The 18,917-nt window shown below is 34.6% G+C and overlaps 2 protein-coding genes across 7 annotated transcripts in view; both read left to right on the top strand.

Moving 5' to 3' along the window:
* The first annotated feature begins 2,917 nt into the window (after window positions 1-2,917).
* Window positions 2,918-4,290, top strand: LOC18602074 (putative carboxylesterase 17). Its single transcript, XM_007033234.3, has one exon. It carries the CDS (start codon window positions 3,008-3,010, stop codon window positions 4,178-4,180), a length of 1,173 nt encoding a protein of 390 aa, XP_007033296.3. The 5' UTR covers window positions 2,918-3,007; the 3' UTR covers window positions 4,181-4,290.
* Window positions 4,291-6,637: 2,347 nt separating this feature from the next.
* SWEETIE (HEAT repeat-containing protein) overlaps window positions 6,638-18,917 on the top strand; it is a 49,038-nt gene continuing 36,758 nt past the window's right edge. For 5 of the 6 annotated variants that reach the window (XM_088805381.1, XM_088805380.1, XM_088805379.1 and 2 more), the window contains exons 1-8: window positions 6,638-6,942; window positions 7,682-7,889; window positions 11,488-11,594; window positions 12,006-12,242; window positions 12,360-12,449; window positions 12,526-12,613; window positions 12,911-12,975; window positions 13,150-13,254. In XM_088805381.1, coding sequence (XP_088661507.1) covers window positions 6,775-6,942; window positions 7,682-7,889; window positions 11,488-11,594; window positions 12,006-12,242; window positions 12,360-12,449; window positions 12,526-12,613; window positions 12,911-12,975; window positions 13,150-13,254 — 1,068 coding nt within the window. In that variant the 5' untranslated portion in view covers window positions 6,638-6,774. Of the gene's footprint in view, window positions 6,943-7,681; window positions 7,890-11,487; window positions 11,595-12,005; window positions 12,247-12,359; window positions 12,450-12,525; window positions 12,614-12,910; window positions 12,976-13,149; window positions 13,255-18,917 lie in introns of those variants that run through there. The other variant, XM_088805382.1, reaches the window with a different exon arrangement.

The raw sequence follows: 18,917 nt of genomic DNA, 5'->3' as shown, positions 1-18,917 counted from the left end.
GATTACAATTTATCCTTGCAGTTTTGTAGTTTAGGCTTGTTAGATTTTTCCATATGAAATCTTCGCATATCTTCATGGGACCTACTGAATATTGCAATCTTTAGGAGCTATCGTGATATGATCTTTTCTCACTTTGTTTGTCTCGTGTTTAGAGGCTGTCAAAGACATTTTTATTAATAATTATTACCATGGAATTGAATGTATAACGCTGTGAAGCATTCTGATGCTGGAATTTCCATTGAATTAGGCCAGAATACATAGTCAAGTAGTCGAAATATATGGTGGGTAGACTGCAACTTCCAATAACAATAAAACATTCTCTGATCCTGTTTCTGTTTAAAAAGAATATTTCATAGTCAGTGCCAATTGTCCAAACTGTAAGAGCATATTGGGTACAAATTCATAGAATGTCCATAACCAAGATTTTTCTTTTCTCATTTGTTTTCCTTTGGTGATTATCATTATTATTCACTCACTTTATAGCTGATGTTAATTGGCATCTTATTCTTTTCAACATTAGTTCTCAGAAATTCTATTAAGCATTTCTACAAAACTGGACATCTGTGATGCTAGTTACAGAACTTGGTTAGACTTAAGTACAAATCCTGTTGCAATAAAGGACCAATTACAGTCAAATATCTCTCTTGAAGCCTTTTCTTTTTCCCTCTGTCAACATGATGAGGCCTTTCCATCCTTGTAACGCAGCTCAGGAATGCCAGCAGGATGGAAAATTTTCATACGGATAAAGATGGGAGGTCTCTGGTTGACTTAAAACTTTTTCTAACCTGATATTTCATTAGTCATATCGTAATATCATGGTATTTTTGCATCCCAATCTTGGTTTCCTGCTACTAGCTCATAGCAAGATTTAACACTTGTGTGAAAAATATGACAGAGGGATTGATCTTCTTGATATCTTCTTCAACTGAATTTTATATGGATGAACAAGTGAGTTATGACCAAATATTACAAATTTGGAATAAATGGTAGCTGCAGTTTCATTTTCTAAAATCTGGTAGAATAATTAAAGGAGAAAGTTGTTTCTTTCTCTCTCGCTAATTCGCAATCAGTGTTCCTTTCCTACTTTCAGCTTCAATCTAGAATTTTCTCTCCAAATGTTGACAATATGTCAAAGGAACAAAGTGCCTCACCCCCTTCCACCAGCATGCATTGACTTGTTTGCCATCAACTTCAATTTTGAATTCTCTGTTCCATTCTAACAACTCTAATGCGTATCATATAAGTTTTAGTTTTATCCAAAGTCTCTGACTACAATGATATCAACTTTGTATCATATTCGACAAATGTATTCCTTGTGAAGAAAGAAAGATCATTTACTATTTTCTGAAGATTATCTTTCCTGTTCTAATCTTTTTATCCATTCCCATATGAATGAAAACTTTCTTGGTGGCCTTTCTATGCTTTCCCTCTTCCATGTGTATAATCTTTTCCTTGGTGGCAGATCCCTTACCATATGCAACCAAATCAGAAGATGACTTTGTGAATTTATCAGCTCAGGCTCATCCAAGTACACTTTTAACCTGATTCAAAACTTATGACACAGAGTTCTTCTTTATCACCTCAATCATGATTTTGATTGAAGGAGAACAAAGTATTAAAGCCAACAACATGGTCGTACCAAGTGCTATATGAAGAATAATGAAGCCTCAAGAAATGGGCGAAGGAAAGATTCTGTATGTAGCAAGTACAAGAACAAAATCTTTAAAATTCTCTCCAACTTTTCCACATGCTTTTCTTTCTTCTGCTACACTTTTTCCTTCCCTTTTTCTTGATAATAGGAGAATATCTCGCCTTTTTCTTGCTCATAGTTTAGCTTAGTAAGGACAAAATTACACCGTCCTGGACAGATTTGACATGTTTTTAATACCATTCTGAAAAACTTTGTGCCATTGACTTGGCATAAGGTTTGAAGGACATTAATTCAGCATCAATTCTGAAACTGTCTTAATATGCTGCTATGTTTATCTAGTAAGAGCATTAACAGTCTAGTCACTGTCTGCTACATGCAGGGAAGGCATGAAGAAGATCTAAATTTTTGTCTTCAAATTTCAAAAGAGAAGATATGAGAAAATCCATGTACATATGTCAAAAAGCTAAGAAGGAGATAGCGTGATATTTGAAGAATAAAGTTGGCCCGCCATTTTGCCTGCACTTGCAAGTTAAAGAACAAAATTTCTCAGTCAATGATTTTCAGAACAGTGTCCGGATATAATGATAAGAAGTGATTATCCTACTCTTGACAAATGCAAGAGGTCAGATCGTAACATTATTGGAAACAGCTGGCAGTTGATGAGCTTCTATTGTACTTGCCCTTTGCCATGGATAAGTTTAAACTATAAGGTGCTTATTAACATAAAAAAATCATGTTTTGTGGTTTAGTAGCTTTTGCATATTATGGAGATCCTGTATGCTTGATTGTCTGCTGTTTCCCCTAGAAAGTGAGTGGTATAGATTATCACAATGCATGCCATCTGCTGCAGGAGAAGTTCATGAACAGATCTTTAGGAAAAGATTTTTTGAGTTGACTTTTAGCAGAAACAGATAACAAATTCAGGAGATTTTCCCCTTGTTCATAACCTAAACAATATCAGTATAAGTTTTGCTGTGCTGACTTAATTTTATTTACACCGAAAGAATCAAGGTATATACTCTGGTGATTCTCAAATCTTTGTTAGTATAGTTCCTTTCAATTCCATAACTCTTCAAATACCACAATGTAAGTGCCCCAGCAATACGAATAGATAGATCATAGGATAAATTTTTTCTTTAAGATAGTCGGTTTGTTAGGTCAAGCACTGATGCAAAGTTCATGTATAGAAGTTTTTTTTTCCCTTTCATATAAGGATGCATTCACATTCATTGATTCTTAACTTCCAATTAACAAAAAGTCATACTATATGTTATGTTAATTAAGAATTAGGAGTTTTGGAAAAAGATTGAGAATCCAGGTGACGGCATAGGATGAGTTCAATTCCCCACTTGTCAGATGAAAAGAAGAGGTAGCTTCCTTTACAACTTGAAGCTCTGTCTTCGGTCTAGCCTTCGCATTCTCTATATAAGGATCCCTCAAAAGTACTTACAAGTCACAACCATTACACCTACGACCATTCTATTTTTAAATTGTATGAGAACTAAAAGGATGGCAACCATTTCCTTTGATCCTAGGCTCAATGTTCAGGTAGGCCAGAAGAATCATGGTGTTGTAGTTGAGGAGATTGAAGGGCTCATCCGAGTTTACAAAAATGGACACGTTGAAAGGCCACCAATCATCCCTATTGTCCCCTCCACGGTGACAGGTGGTGTGATATCTAAGGATGTTGTTATTGATAAATTCACCAGCTCATGGACACGTATCTATGCTCCAAGCTACTCCAGCAAGATGCCTTTACTTGTTTACTTCCATGGGGGTGGATTCTGTGTTGGCTCAGCTGCTTGGAGCTGTTACCATGAGTTCCTGTCCGCTCTTGCTTCCAAAGCAGGCTGCATAATCTTTTCTGTCAACTACCGTCAAGCTCCTGAAAATCGGCTTCCTGCTGCTTATGATGACGGTATCAATACTCTTATGTGGTTGAAACAACAAGCTCTAAATGGGTCCAGTGAACACAAATGGTGGTTAAGTCAATGTGATTTCTCTAGTTTGTTCCTTGGAGGTGATAGTGCTGGGGCTAATATAGCTTATAATGTGGCCACAAGACTAGGATCCTATGGCACATCAGATTCCAGCTTCAAGCCCTTGGTCCTCAAGGGTACAATCTTGATTCAACCTTTCTTTGGAGGAGAGGCAAGAACTGCATCAGAAATGCAAGCCACACAACCAGCTAGCTCAGCGCTCACTCTGTCAGCTTATGATACTTATTGGCGATTGTCACTCCCTTTGGGTGCCAACCGCGACCATCCATGGTGCAACCCTTTAGCAAAAGGCGCCGCTAAGTTGCGGGAGCTGAGACTTCCAGCCACAATGGTGTGCATATCAGAGATGGACATACTAAAAGATAGGAACTTGGAATTTTGCAATGCCTTGGCTAGTACTGGCAAAAGGGTGGAAACAAAGATGTACAAAAGTGTTGGGCATGCATTCCAAATTCTGCATAATTCTCCGTTCTCTCAAGTTCGGACCCAGGAGCTGATGTCCCATCTTAAGACTTTCATCAACCCGTAACTGATAATATTCATACCGGCTGCTGCTAACCTTTTCAGATATATCATGTAAATCTAAGACATTAATGTAATTGCTATGTAGTTAATTGAAAGATATATTTATATTTATAACTAGTGTTTATTTCGTTTTAATTTCTTTATCGATAAGTGAAGCTACATGCGGCTAAAACTCACTCTCCTGACTTTTGGCTTCTAAGAGAATATGAGACCCTCAGCTGTTGCTAGGACCTACGAGACTTTTCCTTTCTAATCTTGAGTTACTTGCTTCTGTTCACTCTCTCAAGACTATGGCAGCAGGCTCCTACCCATGACTTTAAACTTCCATGGCATTAGTTTTCAATCCATGACCTCATTAAGTAAAGGTTGCTGTGACTGGACACTTATGAAACAATTATACTAAAGTAAACTAATCTATATAATTATCTCAAGACTCTTCCAAAGAAAATGAAAACATGTAGCAACTGCGAGGGGTACCATAAGATAGAGCTCAAAAGCGATGCTGACCCTTTAAACGGAAGAGATAGACAGATTCCAATTACTACTTTTTAGAGGAAGAGGGTGCTCCAAATTGCCTCCTGATAAATGTCAAAAGATGGTACAACAGTAGAAGTATATTTGCTTTGGACTCAAGGTTGCAACCTTTCCACTAATTTGACTTCCATTGCTGGCCAGGTCATAATCGTTAGTGGATGGTCCATGAATTGTAGAGGGACCTTTAACCAACCCAAAGTTCATTCTCCCACCCAAAAAAACAAAAAAAAAAGGCTTGCTGGGTCCAAAAGTAGTAAGGAAGACATTCACAGTTTTCTCCCATGAAATATGCTTTTTTTACGGTCGCCTTCCGAAATAATCAAGGACCGCTAATGCTAGAATATTTTAGGCACCATTTATGGTTGTATTAGAGCATAATTTTCATGTAAACTGGAGAATGATAGCATCCATTCTTTTGGGGATGAAATAGGTCACATTTGGCAGAATAATGTTGCTTTAAATTGAATCCTAAGACTCAATTAGTCAATATAAAACTCGGAGATTGAAAAGATATTGTGTTGAATTCTTTGTTTAAATTAATCATAAGCATCAAGACACATATTTGTATTTTCTTTTACAAAATTCTGCTGGGTTAACATATTCACCCAAAAAACAAAGTGAAGCCTTCAACCTAATAAGGTGTGACAAATGCCAATTTTACTAATACTAGTAACGTTTGGATTACATGTCCAATTTTGAGATAGCCATGGAAATTTGATTAATTTGTGCAAAGTGTGCCCATTCTCTTACGCAAGGTGGCTCGTTACCATATTGTAATACACTCAATTGGAAGGAAACAACTGCTCTAATATCATGAACATCTAAGGATACTCTAGTCGAAAGGTGCCAATCATCAACATCATTTGTTGAAATAAACTTGACAACATATTTAAATAATTTTTTAAATTATTTTTAAAAAATTAAATAAATTTTTATTTTTATTATATTTAATCAAATATTTGTATTTTTATTTTGAATTAAATAAATTAATAATTGATTAATTATCATTAATTAAAATATTAATTATTATTTTATATCATGTTGATATGACTTATTGATGTGACATAATAATATGGTTATATAAATTTTCTCTCTTTGTGTTAACATAAAATTATAACTAATATTTTGATTAATTATAATTAATTAATTATTAATTATAAAAGTCTATTTGATAAAAAAATATAAAAATTTTATTGATTGTAATAGAAGAATAAGGATTTATTTAAATTTTTTTAATAGTTTAGAGATTTTTGTAAATATTATATCGATACAATTTAAAAACTAAATTTATTTATGATCTTATTTTTAATTTTTCGATTATAAAATAAAATTGTACGTGAAATTTAATAATTTTATAACTTAAAATATGTTTAGTTTAATAGTTTTATAACTTAAAATATGTTTAGTTTAATAATTTTATAACTTAAAATATGTTTAGTTGGATCCAAGCTGAAATCGTACAAGTTAAGCAAACATTATTTCCTATTTCATCTTTGTTTATGACAATATATGTACCGTTTGTTAATCTATTTCAATTCCTTAAAGATATGATAAAAATAATTTCATCCATTTTAAAGAAATAACAAACCAAATAAACATGATTAAGAGGAAACAATTAAAAAGGGAAAGAACTAAATTGTTTTGAGTTAAGAGTTCAGTCTGATAAAACCCAATACCATTATTTTATTTTATTTTTTAAATGAATAATAAATTTTTATTCAAATTTTATTATTTTAAAACGTATTTAAAGCATACTAATATTTTTTTAAAAGGTTAAATTGGAACCGATAAAGCGACATTAAACCTCGGCCCAAAAAAAAAAAAGATCCGGACATGGATCCGTATCAAACTAGTTGAAAGAAAAAAAGCGACCCGACGGGTCTTAATAGCCAAGCCCAAGCAACGTTCTGCTAAACTAGTACTACAAGCCAGTTCATTTTTTCATTCAATTTGGAAAATCGAGTTTTAAATTTAAATCGTCCCCTTCGTCATAGAAAGAAAAAATCTTGGCACTGGAGTATATTTTAGTTTCCATTTAGATTCAATTTTGGCTTCGTTGAAAAAATGGCGAGGAGGAATTACGTGAGAGAGAACGTTCCTCTCTCACGCTTCGGCGTCTTGGTTGCTCAGCTTGAGTCCATCGTCGCTTCCGCATCACAGAAATCTCCCGACCCTCTCCTTTGCTTCGATCTCCTCTCCGATCTCCTTTCCGCCCTCGACGACGAGCCCAAGGTCTCTCTTTCTACAGATCTAAACCTTTTACTATACCATTCAACAATTTAGTTGGAGGATTTTATCACATTGTTGTCCATTTAGTACATAGATTTGTTTGATCTTAATTGCTTTGTAAATCGTTCACGATTGTGGCATTATCTTTAGCATATTTTTTTCTTTATGTTAATTTTGTTTTCTTGTTATTGAAGGAATATTATTTACTGTATGAATTTGAAAATTTTTGGTGCAATTAATTTGTGTAAAGATTTTATTTGCAATTTGGTCGTGATGGTTTGTAGTAACAATTTGTGTTATGGTTGTTTAAAAAGTAATCCAGACATGTTTGTGTATGTGAAATATGGTCAGAAATGATATAATTCTGGTTTGAGATGTTTCTGAAGAGGCGCATTTATTTGATTATCAATTGTAAACTTCTTATGAGAATGAATTAGAAATCATTACACATGAGGCAGATCGGTATAGTAATCGATCACTTGCTCTGATGAAGTGTTTATTAGTTTCAATTTCAATTTCAATGTAAATGTAGTAGACGGTGTCAGACATTTGAGTTCATGAATTTTGTTTTCAATTTTAATGATTTTGAAAATTTATTCTTTTCCACTGCAGTTTTGTGTATATGTTAGGAAGTTCATTCTTTTCTGAGATGAGTAAATTTTGATATTTTGACTTGAAAATATTAAATTTCAGGAATCTATGAGTAAATTTTGATATTTTGACTTGAAAATATTAAATTCAGGAATCTATCTTGTTGTGGCAAAGAAAATGTGAGGATGCTTTGTATTCCTTGCTTATTCTTGGTGCTAAAAGACCTGTACGTCATTTGGCATCCGTAGCAATGGCAAGGATAATATCTAAAGGAGATAGCATTTCAATATACTCAAGAGCAAGTAGTCTCCAAGGGTTTCTTTCGGATGGGAAGCGGAGTGAGCCACAGAGAATTGCTGGTTAGTTGAAGCTATAACGACGTGTACTGTGTGTATTATCATTGTCTTTTAACTAGAATATAGCAGAAGGTTATACTATGATTTCATATCATTTGGCTGGATACCAGATTAATTTTTGGTTGAAGTTCTCTCTAGTATCTAATTTTCTTCATAAAGACTATTGTTGGATATTGAGGATCTCATATAAGGTTCCACAAGCTACCTTTTGTAGTTAAGAAATGGTTTTTCATGAGTAAAAGTTATCTAATTGAAGCAACATGAGGGCTGAGGCAAGTGTAGGGAACTTATTTGAAGATAATACATTAACCTTATTGTTTTCCATTAGTGGATGGAAAGATTCTTGGTTCATCAAAACATTTGAATAAGTCAATTTTGTCAAGGTTGAAGGCTGGAAGAGGTTGGAAAAAACAATATGAAATTTGATTTACAAGTACAGTTTGGCAAACAAATCTGAAAGTTTATTTTTTTATTACTGGGAATGATTCTAGTGACATTTTGTTTTGATGAACAGTATAATAATTAACCTTAACATACTTTTTCTTCTCTGAAACATTGGTTTTGATGCAATGCGAATAGTTTCCTAGTCATCAAACCCCAAGTCAATGAGATGTGGATGTTCAACTCTGAGCTCTTTTGGCGAGATCTTGACATAAACAAACCTACAACTAGTATGAGCCGTGCTATAGCACTCAAATTTAGTGCTAGAATAGCCGCCGCAATGTGTTTTTACTCGATATTAGGTGGCGACCAACAAAGATAGAATATTTCGTAATGGATCTTGTCTGATGGAGAACCACCCCTTCAGTTCCTGAATCAATGCAATCTTGTCAAAGTAAACCTTGATTTGGTGCACCTTTAAGATTTCTTAGGATACAGACTATTGCATCTCAAAGGCTAGTTAATGGTGAGTCTAAGAAGTGACTAACCTCACTTGTTGCAAACGAAATGTTTCTCTCTAGTGGGTGTAAGTAGTTTAATTTCTTATACAATCTCCTGTACCTTCCATGATCTGCTAATGTTTCACTTTGGTTTTCACATGTTTACTCATGGGATCCAAGAGAGTACTAATAGGTTTTAATCCTAGTTGTTGTCAATAGAGAGAAAGAGAGATAAGAGATAAAAAGGAAAATGAAAGCTATCTAACATTTTGGCAGCCTCCTGCATTCATACTAAGAGATAATATACAAAAGGATGGTAATACCCTTCTCACATCATACAACCCATAACAAACCCCCTCTAGTTGGTGCATAGTTTCATACACTTCTAACTTGAAATTCTTGAATTACCAAAAGGTTTTCTGAAAAATTTTGGTAGCTGATTTATAGACCTTATTGATCTGGTGCAGATTTCATTTTGCAAGAGTCTCTTTTTCAATGAAGTACATTCCACTTCAATATGCTTCATGTGTAGAGATAGTCAGGAATACTAGAGAGTTACCTAATTCACCTTCTAATACTGAGAAATGATATGCATAAAGATAACATTAGCCTTTTGATGTAATTCACCTTTTGATAGTTGTGTTAGTCAAGCACATATATTCTTTGACATTAAAAGATACCGTCACATGACCTGGCTACCTCAATTCCCAAAAATTTTTCTAGCTACCATTAGTTTTTAGTTTGAAAGTTACTCTATAAGAAACACTTTTAAATGTTGTACCTTTTTGCTTTCCTCACTTATAATAACGATACCATCAGCACAGACAATCGTTTATTTCTTAGCTGCTGCAGCATGATGATACGATATAAAATGATCTACAAGACGTCTCTGGGCTAAACTCCATTAGCACGCTACTAAATCTACCAAAGCATGTTCTCTACCAAAGCATGTTCTTAGGAGATTGTTTCAAATCATGTAAAGACTTCTTTAGACAATAAACCAACCCATACTGCATTTGAGCAACAAACCTAGGATGTTGTTCCATATAGACCTTCCTCTCAAAAACCTCCTATGCAGGAGTGTGGTTCAACATCTAACTGATTTAAGGGTCAGTTAAAAATCATGGCAAGAGAAAGATAATGAATGGATTTAACCTTGGCCATTGGTGAGAATGTCTTTGTATGGTTTAAGCCATACACATGAGTTTATCTTTTAGTCACAATACAAGCTTTTAATTGATCACCATACCATTTGATTAAACTTTCATTCTGTAGACTCATCTACAACCTTGGTTGAGCTAGAACTTTCATGTGTAGACCAACCTACAACCTTGGTTCAAAATGTGGCCTTGATACAAGAACACTTTTCTACAACAACAAAGAAGCTAGTAACACTTAAGAACTCAAAGAAGGAATCCTAGAACTATGAAGGAATTTGTTCGACATCGTTATTCTCCTCCCAATTCAATAAGTGAGTGCTCCACCCTTTCAAGAGTTTTATAGTTCATTCAGATCTGTAGATTTAATTGCAGATAGGAAGCAATAATTTTTCATGTTATACCACTCCTATTTTCCATGAAACTCCTCTTGAACATGCCAGCTTTTTGTCATCTGTGCTACTTAACCCACTGAATGCTTAAAAACAAGAATGCCATCTAATTCTATCTTAACCAGACAGCGTAGCTGGAATCTAACAAATTGTTTCTATGTCATTTTGTTTCTTATGGCTGACTAATAACAACCCTCTTCCTTTTCAAAGCTTTTAAAATTATATAGCTGAAGCTGTTAAATCTATATCCTAAATCAGATGGTCTCCATTCTCTGACAATCCACATTCTTTTTTCAGCTCTGGGTCTGTCTAGGAAAGCCTCTAAATAGTTGTGTTCTTCTTTTGGTTTTAACCATTTTTTCTTCATAGCCTGCAAATTCTGTAATCGAGTTTGGTACCTATTCATGCTTCGATCCCCTCATTTGCATCTCAACAAGTCAAATCTCTAACTTTAGAAGTGAATTTGATATTAAAAACTAACTTGGATTTAACTGGTTTCCTGTGCATTGGCTGTAATTTCCTCTTGGTCTGCGAGTTGGAGGATTGAATGCCTTGAATAAAGAGTGGGTTAAAGGACAAGCTGAAGTTCCGTTTCAGGGTTACGTTGGGTTCAGGCATGGTTTGGATAGTGACCTTGTTTCTAGAAGGGAGCTAACCAAGAAAAGAATTCTTTTAAGCTTAAATGAATTTGGGATCAATTCTTGTGATAGAGGAGGTTTCTCTTTGAATTCTTTGGGTGGTGATGAGGATGGATAGGACATGTTGAGGTGCCAAATGACTTGACTTCTGTCATTTGTAAGGTTGTTTACATGGATTTAAGAATTTATATTGGTATCTATGTTGTAAAAATTTAAATGCTAATGAAGAGGTACCAAGTGGCTCGTTGACTTTTGTGTGTGTCGGTGTGTGTGTACTATATCAGTATGTGTTGGCACTTTCAATATAGCTACTTTTGTTGTAAGATAGTGTTCATAATGGGTATTTTTTGCCACCTTTTTTTTTTTTGGGTGGTTGGGGGGGGGGGGGGGGGGGGGGGGGGGGTGGAGGGGGCTTGGAATGCATAGAATTTTCTCATCAAAAGTGTGTTTCTCACATTCTCAAGAGTTTTTAATAGCTTTTAAGTCTTTCAATTTTTTTTATTGTGTTATGAGTATTTGATTTAAATTTGTAGGTGCTGCACAATGCTTGGGCGAGTTATATCGACATTTTGGAAGAAGAATAACTTCGGGTTTGCTTGAAACAACTATTATTGCAACAAAACTCATGAAGTTTCATGAGGTATATTCTTTTAATATGCAACTTTATTTGTATAGTTTATCAACAGTAAGTTTCTTAAGATTTAAGTGAAAATACCAGAGAAACGACTCAGAGGGGAATCTTCCCTTGTGTAATTCTTCTAGAAAGCTTTTTTTTTCCTTTCTTCTTCCCCAATCTGGGCGAAAGATGCTGATATCTATGGTCTTTAAGTGTCATTTTAGCATAGAGAAATAGTTTCTTTGGATAGTAAGGTGGGGATGTGTTAGGATGGCAAGGTTGCCAGGGTATTTGTTAGTCATTTGTCTACTATAGTGCTATTGGGGAACCTGCGAGTTGAAAATTGATTGGTGTTAATATGGATATCTAGTTCAAAATGTTTTTACAGCATGTATATGTGTGGTTTGACTTAAATCTGTTTATCTTGAATTTTAGGAGTTTGTAAGACAAGAGGCTTTGCTCATGCTTCAGAATGCTTTGGTAGGCTCTGGTGGTAGTGCTGCTGCTTCAGCATACACTGAGGCATTCCGTCTCATTACAAGATTTGCCATTGGAGACAAAGCATTTGTTGTTAGAATAGCTGCAGCACGTTGTCTGAAGGCTTTTGCCAACATAGGAGGACCAGGTCTAGGGGTTGGAGAACTTGACAGTTTAGCCTCAAATTGTGTCAAGGCAGGTGTTCTTCTTTGTCATCTTTTCCTTGTTGCATATTTGGTTATAGTAGTTTTTTGATCTCATAGAAGCTGATGTTGTAAATATATCTGTTGTTATTGCTGCTGTTCTCACTAGGCTCTTGAGGATCCCATAACTTCTGTTCGGGATGCGTTTGCTGAAGCTCTGGGCTCATTAATTGCTCTTGGAATGAATCCTGAGGCACAGGTATAGACATGTCAGCTTGCCATCTGTTCTTTTCCTTTTTGAGTTTATTCAAACTGAATATGGTAACTCTTACTAGGTTCAACCAAGGGGAAAAGGCCCTTTTCCTCCAGCGAAGAAACTAGAAGGTGGTTTGCAGAGGCATCTGGCTTTGCCCTTCACAAAAGGTGTGCTCCTGTTTGGTTGGCTATGATTTGGATTTGTGATGTCAGCCTTACATTGTTTGTCATGTCACTTTTATTTAAACGGATATTTTTGAGTCAGGTTAGTCCTGGTGAGCTTCCAAAATAGCACCTTTTGATGCTTGAACAATTAGAATTTCATGATCTTAAAGCTGATGCTGTGGCTGAGAAGCTTTACTTATTCTTATTGTGGTTTCTTTATCATAATTGTCATTAATGTTGAACAGTCGGTAGATGTTCTTTATAACAAACCACATTTCTTACAAATTGCTTAATTCACAGCAAGCACTATTCGGTCAAAGGACATTCGAGTAGGCCTAACATTATCTTGGGTGTTCTTTTTACAGGTATGCTACTCACTATCTTGGGTGTCCTTCTGACCTTGCTTTAAAAAATGTACATTTAGAACAAAATAGCTATTAGCACCAATAAGTGGCATACCTAATAGATTTTCCTATTTTATGAGGCTTAAAAATGATGATTACTTGGTGATACTTTATTCTTTGAGTTCAATCTTACAGGCCATTCGTCTGAAGTATCTACATCCAGATATTGAACTTCAAAATTATGCTTTGAACGTTATGGACATGCTTCGTATGGATATGTCTGTTGATGCCCATGCACTGGTATGTAGTTGAGAAAATTGCATCCAATAAACTTTTATATTATTCTTAGTGATTAGATGGGAATATGATATGCTTTGACTCTGAGATAACTCATTCTCTTATTTCTAGATTCTTTTATAGAGTGATAGATTGGAACAGAAAGAAAAAATGAGAGAATAAGGAAATTTGAAATGATATGCTTTGGCTAATCCTATGTTTTACCTTTCTTGTACACCTGATGTATTCTTATCTGTCTTGCTGTCTGATATTCTCTCAGTTCCTAATTCGTATTATGTTGAAGTATATAAAATAGAATTAACTCATGCTTGTCTTATAGGGGTCAATTTGAGGGAAGATTTAAGCATGGTAAAGTAACCATCGCAAACTTTTTTCATATTTCAGATCCAATGTTTGAAAATTTTTTATTTTCTTTGGAAGGCAAAAAAAAAAACAAAAGTTTGTCCCAAATTTTGTTTCATTATATTTTGGGGATAGGTTCTGGCAGACAATGCTGATAATCTGTGTAATATCAGATTTAAGCTTTTGGTAAATTTGAGAAACGTCTTAGTGAGCCCTTTTTCTTTGGACAATCAATGCTTAGTGTTTTATTTTGTAGGAATGATTTTATAAAAGTTTGAAGCATTGCTAATTTGACTTGTACTAAGGTGCTCTTTTATAAACTGAAAAATTAAGTACTGAATTTGTGTTGTTTGTTATGTTGTGGAAAATTAAGTGCTGAATATAAATATATTGTTTGATAATTATAAATGCTGAATTCTGAAAATTATTCATTTTAATTTTTGCCCTTATTTTCATTACATTTTATATTATCACAAATAAAATAAAATTGTTAATAACATATTTTGATTTGAATACAATTATTAAATATTGGAAAACATGCAACTATTAATAAAAAAATTCATAAATAAAAATATCACCAAAATAAAAAAACATAAATGTCTAAAATTAAGATCCAAAGTTGATATAATTCAAGTATTTAAATTTACTGAATAAGTAGTTGATTTGCTATTTGCTCTCTAAAGTTAATCATAAAATCAGATCAACTTCTGCTGCTCCTTCATTATTATTCTGAGGCATCCTCAAATTATCACCACCTTCATTATCAGCCTGCTCCAAGAGAGTATCAGTAATAGGTAATTTTCAGATGTAGTTATACATAGCTACACAAGCAGCCTGCTCCAAGAGAGTATCAGTAATAGGTAATTTTCAGATGTAGTTATACATAGCTACACAAGCAATAACAATGTTCCTTTGTACTAGAATTTAACATGGGTTCTGCATTTAATATTAGTGCTGACAAGTGACCACAGTTGTTTAAGTCTAAAACCATTTTACATTTAAAACTAAATAAAAGTGTGAGTGTGTGCTTGTGTGTATTCCTATGGCCATAAGGATATGAAATAGAAGTCCCAAGGGGATGTGTATCTATATATTATATATCTTTTGGGATATAAAAATAGTGACCTAATCATCTATCATCTTATAGAGAACAATATAAGCCTTTAATTGACAACTACTAGTTATTAAGGCCTAATAAGGCCTTGCACCAATAATTATGACAAAACAGGAGATATTAATTAATATCAATTATATCCAACAAAGACAAATGTTTGCAAATTTATGACGTTAAGAGGCCATCTTAGGTATGCTAGAATTTTATATTCATCAACCAGCACTAATGTGCTTTAAAACAGCAACTCAATTTTTATCAACACATGAATTTCATATTGCCATATGTTGGCTAACTACATAAACAACACTTTAAAAGTTCGCTACCTTGTCATTACATAACTTAAATATCCTGACTACAATAAAGGGGCCTTGGCCCAACACATTAAGTACACAAATTACAGCTTTCTTTTCCAAACACAACTAGGCAGCGGAGTGACTCAAAGGGAAATTGCTAGGAGATGTCATTACCTATCCAACAAGGCTGATTGTCACTCACCAATGGAGCTCCCAATCGATCACTTATCTGCACATCGATTAAATGGGGTGAGTCTTCCATAACTCAGTGAGCGGGCAAGGAAAGGAAACAAGCATAGAAGGCAGAATAATTTTCAAAACTGGAATATTGAGTTAAGGGTTATCTATAATATTAACAATATAAAGCCAATGCATACTGAAAAGAAAATAAATTTGTATTCAATCTTATGCATAGTATACCATCATTATGTTAACACACAGTCCATGCCCCCAAAATCATTTTATAGTGTAGGTGTTAAATTGAATGCAGTTTACGAAAATATAAAACTCAAAAGTTAAAGGGACATAGTATGCACTAGCTAGTCATGTCCAGAATATAAATTTAGTCCCGACCATAGTTTTCATGATTTAAAACAATTAATCTCATGTCTCATAAATAAATCAGGGGTGTGTATATGTAATCATGCATAAATAGGGTACTTTACTTCTCGGATGAACACAACCGCAACTTGTGGGACTTCCCACCATTACAACAACACACCTGGGGCACCACCCCCCATCCATACTAACAATATATTAACACACACACACACATACATGCGCGTGCACACATACACATACAGGGCACCACCCACATCGACCCCAATTATATGTTTGGGGCACCACCCACATCGACCCCATAATCAATGCATCCGAGGCACCACCCACATCGATTCCATAATCTATTGCATCCAGGGCACCACCTACTATTAGCCATAAGGCTTCACGCCTTACCAAAGTTCTCCAGAAGTTCATCCCTAAACACTACATTTTAATTAAAGAAACTCTCAATTTTTAAATCATAAATTCAAAGGATATAATTGGGCTTTCATCAAAACATGCTACCCTTAAATCCAATTGGCATAATGTTAATTCATCAACCTCAATAAGACTTGCCATAATTTGGTTGTATGCAACATCAACATTCCAAAACAGCGTAATGCAAATTATAATGCGCAATAAGTTAAAAGTAGTATGCAACGGCATGGACTGACCACCAGTGCACAAAATTGTGAACGATTACTTGGATAATTCCCAAACAGCCTATAATGGCTTTAATCTAAGGATCTTATTTCAACAGAATATGGAATCCATGTCTTAAGGGCTTATTTTCCCGTATTTTTTGAAAAGGTTGTATAGATTTTTATACATAGCTACATACATACATACATATATATACAGTTCATTTTTCAAATCACATTTAAAACAAGCACCCAAAAATTCATCTACTAGCTCATGCTTCCCAATATTACATCAATACAAATAGATTTTCGTAGCATAAGTATAAAGCCAATTGAACATAATTATATATATAAATATATATTAGGAATATAGGTTCAAAACAAGTACACCCACTCACTTGGTGGGAATTTACCAATTTTTCTTACTCTTTCTTTTTCACCAATTAATGCTTCTTTTAACTCAATTTGACTCTTTTAATTTTCAACACTTCCAGCAAGCCTTTAGGCTTTCAACCGAATCTCTTTGGGGAGTCAAGTACCTCCAATAAAACTTATATTTCGAACCTTTATTTTCTTTTTTTTTCTAATAGCTATTGCTTTTGCTTTATCAAGCCTCCTAGCAACAAATATTTCGAAATCATTTAATAATTTTAATACCATTCCACCATACTGGTTCCACTAGTAAGGAGATTCAAAGTTTAAGTCTTACATTTAACTCAACATTCTTACTTTTTTAACTTTTAAATCAATTTTTTAACAAATTTTCAAGAAGTCTCTCCAAGCAAGGGCTTTTCTTTACTGCATAAGATCAACATTGCCTCTTAGTCATTCCTTACTTAAACACATTTAGTAAACTCAAAGCCCTTACCTTCTTAGTGAATGTTATGGTTCCAAAATACTATGGTGGAGCTTAAGACTCCTCAAAGAAGCTTATGTCTACTTGGGTTTCAAAGGAACCCAACATGCAACAACTTCCTTCAACTTAAATAAATTGCTCAAAGACTTCTGCTTTCCTTTGCTGGACTTTTATTCCCTTGATCTAACCTTTTACTGCATCGAGACATTTGGAAGCTTAAACTTTGAAATAGACTTCAAAAAGGGTTGAGTATGAGAGAAACACTAACTTACCTCCAATGGTAGAATTCTTAGTATTTTCCCTTTTTTCATCCAATTTCTTTCCTTTTTTCTTAAAGTCTCTAGCTTCAAAGGTGAAAATTTTGAAGGTTTGAAATAAGGAGAGCTAGGTTTTAGGAGATAGTATGGTTGCCTTGGTGTTACAAATGGGTTAATTGCCTAGGCTAGCATTTCATTAAGATTGTTTATCCTTTTTTTTTTTTTTTCATATTGGGTGGACTGCCCCAAGTATAATATCTACCTCCTTTTGTCTTTTGTAGTCTTTTCTTTTTACTCTGCAGATTACAAAGTATACCCATTAGCTTATATAAAATTCTCCTTATTCATACTTGATTTTCTTGGATAGATTGTATTTAAACATATATTGGTAAAAAATGGACATGTGGCGGGTTGCATGCATATTTATTGGCCATTCAAGATTTCTTATTCATTGTCATATCCCTTGGGCATAATGCACTAAGCATGCATTGATCATGTAAGATGTCCAACTTGCATGTTACCTTTCTCCCCACATGGGCAGACAGTCCTTGACCCCCACTTGCATGCACTTTATATTTAAATATTTCATTTCCTTTCTCTTTTATAATGGGTAAACCATCCATTGTTTTACTCCCTTTGTTTCTTTGCATGCATGGGGTGGGCTACCATATGCTTGCTTTTACGTACTTTTTTTCTCTTATGCACATGCCAAGATTCTCTTTTGTTTTTTTGTGTGCATGTCAACTATTCCCCACTCATAATAAAATATATTTAAATTTTGAACAATGTGTTCAACACCAAAATCTCTTCAAAAATTCTTTACTCCTCTCCCCCACTTAGGCCAAACCTAGCACTATAATACTTTACCATCCTTCGAAAGCAAATTTTATGGCAGACGCCTTGAGCTGAAAATCCATGGGAAGTTTAGCTCACATTACTCTAAAAAGGAGGTCTATAGTGCAAGGGTTACATGATCTTGGCAATATGGGAGTTAAATTTGAGATTAATGGAATAAATGCTTTTGTAGCACATTTCAAAGTTTGACTAATGATAATGGACCGGATTCGAGATGCTTAAGGCAGAGATGAGTGTGTGATGAAGGTTATGGGGAATATGGATGTAGTTCAAACTTTGGAGTTTGTTTTTGGTATTGATGGTTTGTGAAGATATGGATCTCAAGTTTATGTGCCGAATTTAGATGGATTGAGGGAAGAAATATTGGAAGAGGTACACGTAGCAACATATGCTATGCATCCAAGAGCCACCAAGATGTGTCACGACTTAAGATCCGTTTATTGGTAGCAAGGATTAAAGAAGGATCTGGCAGAGTATGTTTCAAAGTGTTTGGTGTGTCAGCAAGTGAAGGCTAAACACCAGAGGCCTTCTTGGTTGTTGCAACCATTGTGGTACTCGATTGGAAGTGGGAACATGTGGCCATGGATTTTGTTACGAGATTGCCCTGAACTAGAGGTGGTTATGATGCTATTTGGGTGATCGTGGACAGGTTGAAAAGTCAGTGCACTTTCTTCTAGTCAACACAACAATTGGGGCAGCTCAATATGCACGGATTTGTACTAATGAAATTGTGAGGCTACATGGTATATTGGTGACCATAGTTTCTGA

This window comes from Theobroma cacao, chromosome 4 (genome assembly GCF_053813885.1).
Source record: "Theobroma cacao isolate CCN51 chromosome 4, ASM5381388v1, whole genome shotgun sequence".
In the NCBI taxonomy this organism is placed as follows: domain Eukaryota; kingdom Viridiplantae; phylum Streptophyta; class Magnoliopsida; order Malvales; family Malvaceae; genus Theobroma; species Theobroma cacao.
The sequence above is the reverse complement of the archived record's forward strand: the minus strand, read 5'-3'. Positions and strand labels throughout refer to the sequence as shown.